Source organism: Canis aureus, chromosome 11 (genome assembly GCF_053574225.1).
Source record: "Canis aureus isolate CA01 chromosome 11, VMU_Caureus_v.1.0, whole genome shotgun sequence".
NCBI lineage: Eukaryota > Metazoa > Chordata > Mammalia > Carnivora > Canidae > Canis > Canis aureus.
In genome coordinates, this window is record NC_135621.1 from 3,750,573 (window position 1) to 3,761,874 (window position 11,302).

At 59.0% G+C, this 11,302-nt stretch overlaps 1 protein-coding gene across 2 annotated transcripts; it reads left to right on the forward strand.

Moving 5' to 3' along the window:
• Positions 1 to 228: 228 nt before the first annotated feature.
• GLI1 (GLI family zinc finger 1) lies at positions 229 to 11,160 on the forward strand. 2 transcript variants are annotated; one of them, XM_077913520.1, is made up of 12 exons: positions 229 to 607; positions 3,796 to 3,919; positions 4,153 to 4,245; positions 4,739 to 4,934; positions 5,201 to 5,345; positions 5,689 to 5,778; positions 5,869 to 6,006; positions 6,327 to 6,476; positions 7,084 to 7,248; positions 7,727 to 7,957; positions 8,546 to 8,813; positions 9,209 to 11,160. In XM_077913520.1, the coding sequence occupies exons 2-12, from the start codon at positions 3,823 to 3,825 to the stop codon at positions 10,951 to 10,953; spliced, it is 3,318 nt and encodes a 1,105-aa protein (XP_077769646.1). In that variant the 5' UTR covers positions 229 to 607; positions 3,796 to 3,822; the 3' UTR covers positions 10,954 to 11,160. The 2 variants fall into 2 exon arrangements, with proteins under 2 accessions (XP_077769646.1, XP_077769647.1); XM_077913521.1 differs by lacking the exon at positions 3,796 to 3,919 and having other exon boundaries at positions 230 to 607.
• The last annotated feature ends 142 nt before the right edge of the window (positions 11,161 to 11,302 follow it).

The window sequence follows — 11,302 nt, forward strand, 5'->3', positions numbered from 1 at the left end:
CGGCGCTACCCTCCAATATTATCTTTCTTGGATGAACTTTTTCATCGCCCCCCACCTCCCAATGTATTTGTTAGTTTTTTTCTGACTGTGGTTGGGGTGGGGGTGCCGCTCCGTGGGCAGCCGATCCCAGGATCCATGCCGGGATTTATTGCCCACCAGCAGCAGCGTGTTCAGCGGGGGGGTGGGGGGGGGGAGGCAGTATAGGGTCCCTCCAGGGAGGGGGAGGATCCTGGGGGTCCTGGGGGTGCAATAAGCCCGGCACCCCCTCTCTAGCTTTTGCTACCCCGCCTCATTCTCCAGAGCGGCAAGAGGGAGGGAAGTGGAAGGGAGGTGAGAGGCGAGCGGGAAGAGCGGCGGCGCGCCAGCTGCCTGAGCGAGAAAAAGTTTCTGCAAAAGGGAAAAAAAAGTTTGCGCTTCTCGCGGGTGGTCCCGGCTCGCGGCCCGGCGGGCTGGGCCGGCGGGAGGGCTGGCGGCCAGGTTAGGAGGGGGTGGGGGTGGCATGAGGCTGCGCTGCCGTGGCCCTGTGCGCCCCCCCTCCCCACCGCACACCCCCCAGCCCACACTCCAGCCCTGGACCGCGCATCCCGAGCCCGGCGCCCAGAAGGAGGTGAGAAGGGGGGCGGGCGGGGGACCACCTGGGAACGGTAGGGGAGGGGGCGAGGGGATGCCCTGCTCACGACGGGCTCTGGCCAGCCCAGAGGGAGACCCGGGGCACCCAGGCACAAAGGGGGTGGGAGAGCCCGGGCCGAGATCTAGAAAGTTTGAAGGACTTTTTTCATTTGTATCTCCCTTTCTCTGTATCTTTTTTCTTCTCCTCCTCCTTCTCCTCCTTCTCCTTCTCCTTCTCCTTCCTCTGACAGTCTCTGTGTCTCTGTCCCAGGCACCTGGGGATCTCTTTGTCTGTCTCCGCCTCTCCTATGTATTAGGGACAGGTTACTTCCAGGAGGTTGGCATGAAGAGGCAGGAGGGACGGCTAGCTGGAGGTCTGCGTGGTAGGGACGGAAGTCCAGGTGTGTCGGGGCCGCAGGAGACGTCAGGGTTTCTGAAAGGAGGGAACAGCCACGGAGAAAGCCCTGGGTGGGGTGGAGACGGGTGTGTGCAAGGGGACAAACCAGTGGGGGATGGCTCGGCTTGAACCCCTGACCTGTCTTATGACAGATGCGTTTGCTGGTGCATGTGTTCTCGGGAACGGAGCGTCTTCTGGATTAGGAAGGGGGCTGGAGGGGCCGGCGTCTTGTTTAGGCCCTAGAAGGCTCCTCAAGGAATTAGGACTCCTGAGTCCCCAGAGCCGTGGTCAGGGTGCCGAGGCGGAGCTGAGGAGACCCTGGCTTGACCCTCTGACCTCAGGACCACCGGGACAGCTGGGCCAGCCGCAGGGAGACCCCTACTGGGACTGGGCGGGACCACTGGCCACTGCCTGCCTAAGTATCCCGGTTGGACCCCCCTCCCCAACGGGAGCTGGGGGCCGAGGCCCCTCCTCTGCCTCAGACCACCCTGCCTGCCCTTGCTCCCCGCTCTGAAGCCTCTTTCAGGCCCGGTGACCCCGAAACAATCCGCCCTGGGCCGCTGGCTTTGGGGACAGGATTAGGAAAGGGGATCCCATAGTGACTAGGGACTTAAGGTTTTGGGGGCTGGAGAACTGGGGGTCTTCATAGGATAGATCTTCACTGTCCAGTGGGAGGGGAAGGCGGGGCGATTTCCCCGGGGAGTTGTAAGGGCCGGAATTAGGGTGGTTTTCCCTATGGGGGCGGGGTCCAGAGACACCCCCCCAGTTATCTCCCCGGCATCCCTAGCCAGGCAGTACAGACCCCGCCCTTGACGTCACTAAGGGGTTCCCGGGGGTCTGGAGGGGTTAACCCTTGGGAAGCCGGCTGCGAAAATCAAAACCCAAGGTGTCCTGACCCCTCCCTCCTCCCTTACACACCTTGTTTTATTTACCCAGGCACCTTCTTTCCCTATAGTTTCTGGATTCTTCTTTCCTTTCCACCCAGCCACGGGGACCCCCCCCACCCTCCAACAGTGCCCGCCGCCCCCCGGGCGCCGCTGCCAGCTTTCTGGCCGCACAGAGGGGAGGAGGGAAGAATGCGTCCCGCCCCCCGCCCCCCCGCCCCTCCGCCGCGGCTCGCTCCACTGGGCTCCCGGGCGGGCGGGGGAAGCGGAGCCGTCTGCAGCCAGAGCCTGCGGCGGCGACTTGGGTGGGCCGAGGAGGCACGGGGGCGGGGAAGGCGGGACCCGGAGGAGGGGGCGGGGCCTACTCCTGGGAGTTGGGGAGCGGGGGTGCGAGGGGGCCTCCGGAAAGTAGGGAGACGCCGAGGGTGATTCAGGGCTCCATCAGGGCGACCCTCAGCCCCCTGCCCCGGCCTGCGCTCTCATCCACACCCCAGCAAAAGACGTAACTGAAGCTGGAAACGTTGGCGAAATTTTCCTGTCGCCAGGGCGAAGGGGAGACGTGGGTGGGCTGTGGCACGCGTGGGCGAGCGGGGATGTCGCCCGGTTTAGTCGCGGCCCCTCGGCGGCGGGCAGTGGCGCGGGAAGATGCCCGAGTAGGCACGTTTGGGGGAGTCTCCTTAGTATTGGGGGGTCGTCTGCGGGCCCCGCCTCCTTCCCCCGGTGAGTCATAGAGGAAGGAGGCGGGAGAAGTGTCCCCCTATCCAGCTGCCAGCCAGCTGTGCCCCCCCCCTCCCACACACACAAAGTGCCAAGGTCGAGTTGGGAGGTCTTGGATGCGGGGCCCGGCCCTGCGCTGGGAAAGGAGGAGTTAGGAAGGGTACGGTCCCGGCTGCGGGGCTCGGGCTGCGTCGTGGGGTCCGGGTTCCGCTCCCCATCTCACCCCTCCCTTACCCTAAATCCCAGCATCCCGGGATCACCCACCGCGCCGGCCGGCCCGCTCCCGAGCGCTCTCCACCCTACCCCGCCCCACCCCACCCTCGGCCCCGGGAGGCGGGAAAACCCGGGCTGGAGCCGAAGCCGGAGTTTGAGGAGGGAAGCGCCGGCCCAACCCTCTCCTCTGGCAGCTCTTCTCCCCTGGATGGTGCCTGTGCCTTCCCTTCTCCCAGGGCCTTTCTCTTTCTGGCCCTTTCCTGCTCCCCCCCAAACAGAGCAAGTTAGGGGGGCGCCCGAATTCATTCTGCCCCAGGACAACACCAGTTTCCACTCTTTGTACCCAACAGACCCCGGAGGCTCCCCTCAGAAACCTTAGCCCCTTCTCTACAGTTTTCTGCCTTAAAGAGAGAAGGGCCGCTCCTCCGTGCTCCCTCCCGGCCCACCGGCCTCCCGGCGCGGCCCGAGGCGAGAGCTCCCTCTGCTGGGTGCCGCCGAGATTGGAGACGGGCGCTCCGGGGCAGGAACGGAGGACGGCAAAGGGGTTCCCCAGGGGTTCCCCATCCCACCCCTCAAGGCCGGCCCCGGGTCAGAACCAGAAGATGTGGAGGGAGGGCCCAGGCATAAAATCACCTGAGGCTCATACAGGCTCATTAGGTTCATAACCCTCCCCCTTGCGCGCGCACACACACACACACACACACACACACGCGCGCGCGCACACACACACACGTGCACTTAGACCACTCAGGCAAAGATGGCACTCCGTTCCCACAAGGATCCCCAGGACTGCCTCTGCTTCTTTGGGGCTCTTTTCCTCCCCCTGCCCCTGGCTGAGGGATGCTCATTTCACATTGATTCTCCATGGCAGGTGTCTTAGAGGGACCCTGCCCAGGGTTCTAGATCTTAGTTATCTGACCTTCCTTATCTCCCTCCTGCCTCTGTAACTTGCAGATCTCCCTTCCCTTCCTACAGTGTCCCCACACTCTCCTCTGAGACACCATGTTCAACTCGATGACCCCACCGCCAGTCAGTAGCTATGGAGAGCCCTGCTGTCTCCGGCCCCTCCCCAGTCAGGCCCCCAGCATGGGGACAGAAGGTCAGTGCAAATACCAACCTCCAGGTCCTGAGGACTGGCAGCGGCTCTCTCAACCAGCCCCAGGCATCCCTCTTCCATCTCCCACCCCGCTCAGGCTTCTAATCCACAAGAAGACTCGAGCCTCCATGTCATACAGGCTTGGGATAGAGGATGGAGTCTCTTCTGGGGTGTGAAGGTGAGGCCTTGTATGTCCCCCATTCCCATTCCCCATGCTGGCTGTCTCTCTTTTCTAGGACTGCCCGGTCTGCCCTTCTGCCACCAGGCCAACCTCATGTCCGGCCCCCACAGTTATGGGCCAGCCAGAGAGACCACCAGCTGCACTGAGGGTGAGGCTTCAACATCTCCTCCCTTTCTGCCCCTCTGGTGCTTGCTTTTATTTTTTAATTTTTTATTATTTTTAAAGATTTTATTTACTTATTCATGAGAGACAGAGAGAGAGAAAGAGAGAGGCAGAGACACAGGCAGAGGAAGAAGCAGGCTCCTTGCAGGGACCGGGATCCAGTCCCCCGGACCAGGCCTAAGGCAGGGGCTCAACCGCTGAGCCACCCAGGCATCCCTTGGCACTTGCTTTTTTTTTTTTTTTTTTTTTGCTTTTAAAGAGAAAGTGGGTGGGACAAGGGGTGGGGGATCTAACTTGGAGGAGGAAATGCTTGGAGATTGGAGCAAGGGGTCTGGGCATGATGCGGAGGTCACAGATGGGGTCAGTAGGGCAAAACAGAGTCACGTGTCATGTTTTTTGTTGAGAGTCAGGACCCATGGGTTGAGTGCGTGAAGACATGCCCCATTTACCACAGCTGTCTCCCCTGTTTCCTGCTCCAGCCCCACTCTTTCCTCCTCCCCGAAGTGCAGTCAAGTTGACCAAGAAGCGGGCACTCTCCATCTCACCTCTGTCAGACGCCAGCCTGGACCTGCAGACAGTTATCCGCACCTCACCCAGCTCCCTTGTGGCCTTCATCAACTCACGCTGTGCATCTCCCGGGGGCTCCTACGGTCACCTCTCCATCGGCACCATGAGGTGCAGAGAGCCTTGGGCTAAGAGGCCCCTAAAGACCCTACCAAACCCCGTTAAAAGCCTCAAGCCCTCCAAAGCACCTGGCCCTATTTGAATCCTTATCGTTTCAAAGGTGTTGAAGCCCTCCTCAGTGCTTCCCCGAGACTGCCTCAGCCACTTCCCATACGTCTTTCAGACACACTCCAAAATAGCCCAAGAACTCCTGAAACTTTCTGAGATGATGGTCCTAAGTAACTGCCTCTCCTCCTCCTCCTCCTCCTCCTCCTCAGCCCATCTCTGGGATTCCCACCCCAGATGAATCACCAAAAAGGGACCTCGCCTTCCTTCGGGGTCCAGCCCTGTGGTCCCCATGACCCTTCTCAGGGTGGGATGATGCCGCATCCTCAGTCCCGGGGACCCCTCCCGACTTGCCAGGTGAGAGTCCTCATACTGCTCCCCAATTTCCCTCAGCTCAGGGTGGGTGGGCGGCGGGCCTTATGGGAAGGGGTGAAGGAAGGACAGGGCAGATAAAAGTTTTCAGTAGCACAAAAATAAAGGGGTATGGTTGCTGGGGTTCACTCCTTGGGGCTGAATCAGACTCTCCAGATGAGATCCCACCTTTTGCCCATCCCGGTGCTGTCTGAGGAGGAAGTCTCTTCCAAACCCAAGGGTTCCAGCTGCTTGGGTGGGGGCACTCAGGGCAGGAAGACCTGGCTGGGCTCCCCCTTCCTTCTGCTCACTTCTACCTTCATCACCCTCACCTCTTCCCCTGGGGAAGCTAAAGTCTGAGCTGGACCTGCTGGTTAGCAAGTGCCCAGAGGAGCCCTTGGAGGGTGATATGTCCAGCCCCAACTCCACAGGCACACAGGTAAGTGAGGGGAGGGTGACTTTAACTCTGAAACCTGAGCTAAACCGAAGCTGTCACCCAAGTGACCTAGGATTGCCTCTTCTGCCCTAGGATCCCCTGCTGGGGATGCTGGATGGGCGGGAGGACCTGGAGAGAGAGGGGAAGCCTGAGCCCGAATCTGCCTATGAGACGGTCTGCCGCTGGGCCGGCTGTAGCCAGGAATTTGACTCCCAGGAGCAGCTGGTGCACGTGAGCCCCAGGGGGTAACAGGAATGCTGGCTGGATCTTGTAGGACATTCTGGTGGGACACTGTGGGGTTAGGCTGAGGGCCGGAGTTCCAAGGGTACTGAGGCCAGAGGTTGAGTGGCCAGTCAGGTAGGCAGAAACTCAGGAGCTGCAGCTTTGTTTTAGAAACCTGGAAGGACCGGAATGTTCTTTCTGCCGCTTCTTCCCCCATGAGGGGGAGCCTTGCAGGCATAAGGCGGGCTGGGGAGGTCAAGGGGTCAAGGTGTCTTTTGGGCCTTGGGGGCAGAAGGGAGCCTCAGAGAGCCTCTGTATCTCCTCCTCAGCACATCAACAGTGAGCACATCCATGGGGAGCGGAAGGAGTTCGTGTGTCACTGGGGGGGCTGCTCCAGGGAGCTGAGGCCTTTCAAGGCTCAGTACATGCTGGTGGTGCACATGCGCAGGCATACGGGCGAGAAGCCGCACAAGTGTACGGTGAGGCACCCCCTTCCCAAGCTCGGGCTCCCTCCCTACACTGGTGCTCCCCACCCAGGCAGAGCTCCTAGGACTCCTGGATCTTAGGAACTCTTGCCTCAGGGAACCAATATTCAGATTTGTATTTTTTGACTGTGTTTGTAGAAAGATGAACATGTGGATACTGGGTATGAGAACACTCTCTTAGACCTAAACGCTCTTCTTCCCTTGCTTTTAAAAGAAATTAAAACACTTTTGTGGGCCCCCTGAAGTGCTCTGGGCCCTAGGCACTGTGTCTGCTCCTCTGCCTAATGGAGAGAGGCTCAGTGTCCCAGAATGACCCCATCCAAAGAAAGCGTAAGGTTCTCCAGCAGGGAGATGTGCTCTGCCTTGACCCCAGCCGCTCACTGCCATCCCCACGTCCCCGCAGCCCCGGATGGATGCCAGGATGGATGCCACGGGGCTTCTTGTTTCCCTAGCTCCCCCTGCCCTCCTCCCTGGATTCTGGGGAATCGCTCTCTCTCCTTGAGTCATAGCCCCTGATGGATGTCCCTTCTGAAATTTATGGTTCTTCTAATCTCCACATCCTTCTGTCTGAGAGCTCTCTTTTGACCCCGACATTCTCTAGTTTGAGGGGTGCCGGAAGTCATACTCACGCCTCGAAAATCTGAAGACACACCTACGGTCACACACGGGTGAGAAGCCATACATGTGTGAGCACGAGGGCTGCAGTAAAGCCTTCAGCAATGCCAGTGACCGAGCCAAGCACCAGAATCGGACCCACTCCAATGAGGTGAATGCCCCACCTAAGAGACCCTCCCCACTTGAGAAGCCAGCTCCTGGGGAGGTTCCCTCATAAGAAATCCCTTAGCTCAGCACCCACTCCAGAGGTGAGTTCCCCCCACAGCCTAATTCACCCAGATATGGTCTTTTCTGAAACCAAAAATTTCTACTTACCACCCCACTCCACCGCTACCTCTAACCAGCCAAAGGGCCAACCTAAATAGACCCATTCCACCTGGAGAAGACCCTGGTCTCTTCAGCTCCTGACTTCATGAGGCCCCCCAGACCTGGCCTGTCAGTTTTCCTAATCTTTCCCTTGATCCTCTCATTTTTTGCTCTGAGGATCCCACTCTCTCCTTAATTCCTTGGGTGCTGTGCATTCCTCCCTGACCCCCTCTCCCCCAGCTGACGGCATCCCTTCTTCCCATTCCTCTGGCACACTCCTGCTCTGATTCCTTTGCCTGCTCTCTTCCCTGTCCACTCAACAGAAGCCATATGTGTGTAAGCTCCCTGGCTGCACCAAACGCTACACGGATCCCAGCTCCCTCCGGAAACATGTCAAGACAGTACATGGTCCCGATGCCCATGTGACCAAGCGGCACCGAGGAGATGGCCCCCTGCCCAGGGCACCATCCCTTTCCACCGTGGAGCCCAAGAGGGAGCGGGATGGAGGCCCCACCAGGGAAGAGAGCAGACTGACGGTGCCGGAGGGGGCCATGGTGAGCTGGCCTCTGTGCCCACGTCCTTCCAGTCCCCTCCCAACTCTTCTGTGTCCCCTTCATAAAGCACTCTCTTGTGGACGGTGCTCCAGTCTCTTATCCCAGTGGTGGTCCTTGGGTTACCCCAAATCAAAAGATTTTAGTATAATTAATTATTTAATTGGCTCAACAAACTCTTACATGGGATTTAGTAAATTATTCTAATTTATGTATCATTTACACGTACAATCCACACGTAATATGACTGTAATTTCACAAAGTCCTCACAGCAACTTCACGAAAAGGAAACTTACTCTCCACATTTTCAGATGACGAAACTCAGGCATAGAGACAAATTATCCAAGGTCACAGAACGAAGTGCGGATTTGAGCCTTGAGCCGAGGCAGTCTGTGCTCCAGCCTAGGCTCTTATGGACTCCTCTCCAGTTTGCCCGAAGCCCTCATCTGCTCGGCCCTCCCTGTGCCTGCCAGCTTGCCCTCAGTCCCAGCAGTCACTGGGGCACAGGCTTTGGCCACTCACCACGTTCAGGGAACTGTGGCCGGGTGGGGGGATTGTAGGGGCCGCCCTCAGCCCTCATTTCCCCCACAGAAGCCACAGCCCAGCCCTGGGGCCCAGTCGTCCTGCAGCAGTGACCACTCCCCAGCAGGCAGTGCAGCCAATACAGATAGTGGTGTGGAAATGACTGGAAATGCAGGGGGCAGCACCGAGGACCTGTCCAGCCTGGATGAGGGGCCTTGCGTGGCTGGCACCAGTCTGTCCACTCTTCGCCGCCTTGAGAACCTCAGACTGGACCAGCTGCATCAACTTCGGCCGATAGGGCCCCGGGGCCCCAAACTCCCCAGCCTGACTCACACTGGTAAGACCTCGGTGTAGGGGTAGTTGCTGGGCTGAGATCTGGACCTTCTCTGAGGTTGGAAGGAGGACTTCACTCCTCAGGGCTGCCCTGTAGCACCTTTGTACAATTAGAAAAAGGTCCCCCTTCCTCAGAAAGACACTTTCCTTCCATCTATCAGGTAATCACGATATACAAAGTATAATGGGAACGCCGTTCCCTAGGGCTGTGTAGTGTACAACCTAAGCAACCGTTCGCGGTGGTTCTGCAACATAGAAAAGGCATGGAAGGAGACGGAACTGGGTGGTCAGAGTTAAGGAGCCTGTCCCTGGGATCCGAGGCCGAGGCCATCCCGTGGGGGAGGCAGGGTGAGGTTCAGAGGGCTCCCTGACCACCTTGCCTTTTCTCCTCCCTTGTAGGCACCCCTGTGTCCCGCCGACTGGGCCCCCCCGTTTCTCTTGACCGCCGCAGCAGCAGCTCCAGTAGCGTCAGCTCAGCCTATACCGTCAGCCGCCGCTCCTCCCTGGCTTCCCCTTACCCCCCTGGATCCCCACCAGAGAACGGGGCATCCTCTCTGCCCGGCCTCGCGCCTGCCCAGCACTACCTGCTCCGGGCAAGATATGCTTCCGCCAGGGGAGGTGGGACCCCACCCACGGCAGCACCCAGCCTGGATCGGATGGGGAGTCTCCCAGCACCTCCCTGGAGAAGCCGGGCTGAGTATCCAGGATACAACCCCAATGCAGGGGTCACCCGGAGGGCCAGTGACCCGGCCCGGGCTGTTGACCGCCCTGCCCCAGCCAGAGTCCAGCGGTTCAAGAGCTTGGGTTGTGTCCACACACCTCCCACCGTGGCAGGAGGAGGACGGAACTTCGATCCCCAACTCGCAACCGGTGTGTACTCACCACAGCCCCCCAGCATCACTGAGAATGTCGCCATGGATACCAGAGGGCTACGGGAGGAGCCAGAAGGTGGGACCTCCATGATAGGCAGTGGTCTGAATCCCTATATGGACTTCCCACCTGCTGATACTTTGGGATATGGGGGACCTGAGGGGGCAGCAGCTGAACCTTATGGAGCTAGGGGTCCAGGCTCCCTACCTCTTGGGCCTGGCCCACCCACCAACTATGGGCCAAACCCCTGTCCCCAGCAGGTCTCCTATCCTGAACCACCCTCTGAACCATGGGGTGAGTTCCCTTCCCACTCCGGGCTATACCCAGGCCCCAAGGCTCCAGCTGGAGTCTACAGCCAGTGTCCTCGTCTTGAACATTATGGACAAGTGCAGGTCAAGCCGGAACAAGGGTGTCCAGTGGGTTCTGATTCCACAGGACTGGCACCCTGCCTCAATGCTCATCCCAGTGATGGGCCTCCTCACCCACAGCCTCTGTTCTCCCACTACCCCCAGCCTCCTCCTCCCCAGTATCCCCAGTCAGGTGCCTATACCCAGCCACCCCCTGATTATCTTCCCTCAGAACCCAGGCCTGCCCTGGATTTTGATTCCACCAGTCACTCCACCGGACAACTCAAGGCTCAGCTGGTGTGTAATTATGTTCAGTCTCAACAGGAACTGCTCTGGGATGGTGGGGGCAGGGGAGATCCCCCAGTGCAGGAAACTCTCTACCAGAGTCCCAAGTTTTTAGGGGGTTCCCAGGTTAGCTCAAGCCCTGCCAAGGGCCCAGTGGCCACATATGGGCCTGGCTTTGCACCTAACCTGCCCAATCACAAGTCAGGCTCCTATCCTGCCCCTCCACCGTGCCATGAAAATTTTACAGTGGGGGCCAACAAGACTTCCCATAGAGCAGCAGCACCACCCCGACTTCTGCCCCCACTGCCCACTTGCTATGGGACCCTCAAGGCAGGAGGCACCAACCCCAGTTGTGGTCATCCTGAGGTGGGCAGGCTGGGAGGGGGTCCTGCCTTGTACGCTCCTCCCGAAGGGCAGGTGTGCAACCCTCTGGACTCTCTTGACCTTGACAACACTCAGCTGGACTTTGTGGCTATTCTGGATGAGGCCCAGGGGCTGAGTCCTCCTCCTTCCCATGATCAGGGGGACAGCTCTGAACACACCCCACCTCCCTCTGGGCCCCCCAACATGGCTGTGGGCAACATGAGTATCTTACTGGGATCCCTGCCTGGGGAGACACAATTCCTCAACTCCAGCGCCTAAAGAGAGGAATCCCAGCAATCACAGATCCATTGCCTAAGGGGTTTCCATCCCCACAGAGAAGGAAAGGAGGAGGAGCCATAGCTCCCTGGGATGCCCCAGGGATGGGAGGTATGGGTTGGGGCTGTATACTCTGGTCTGTATATGTTTGGGGGAGGAATTTGACAATGACACTGTTTCTGGATAATAAAGGAACTGCATCAGAAAGTGCCCTCCTTTACCTGTTACTATCTTGGGGGAGGAATGATGACAAGCAACAGAAGAGAAGTAGGGGTTAATCTACTCACTTCCCTTTTAGGGAGGCTCCCCCACCCTATCCCAACCCCTCAAGTCAGACTCACAAAGACAGTCC

Coding starts and splice junctions, on each gene's coding strand:
- GLI1 (XM_077913520.1), top strand. CDS start 3,823: ATGTTCAACTCGATGACCCCACCGCCAGTCAGTAGCTATGGAGAGCCC. Junction 5,779..5,868: donor CCAACTCCACAGGCACACAG/GTAAGTGAGGGG, acceptor CTTCTGCCCTAG/GATCCCCTGCTGGGGATGCT. Junction 7,249..7,726: donor ATCGGACCCACTCCAATGAG/GTGAATGCCCCA, acceptor TCCACTCAACAG/AAGCCATATGTGTGTAAGCT.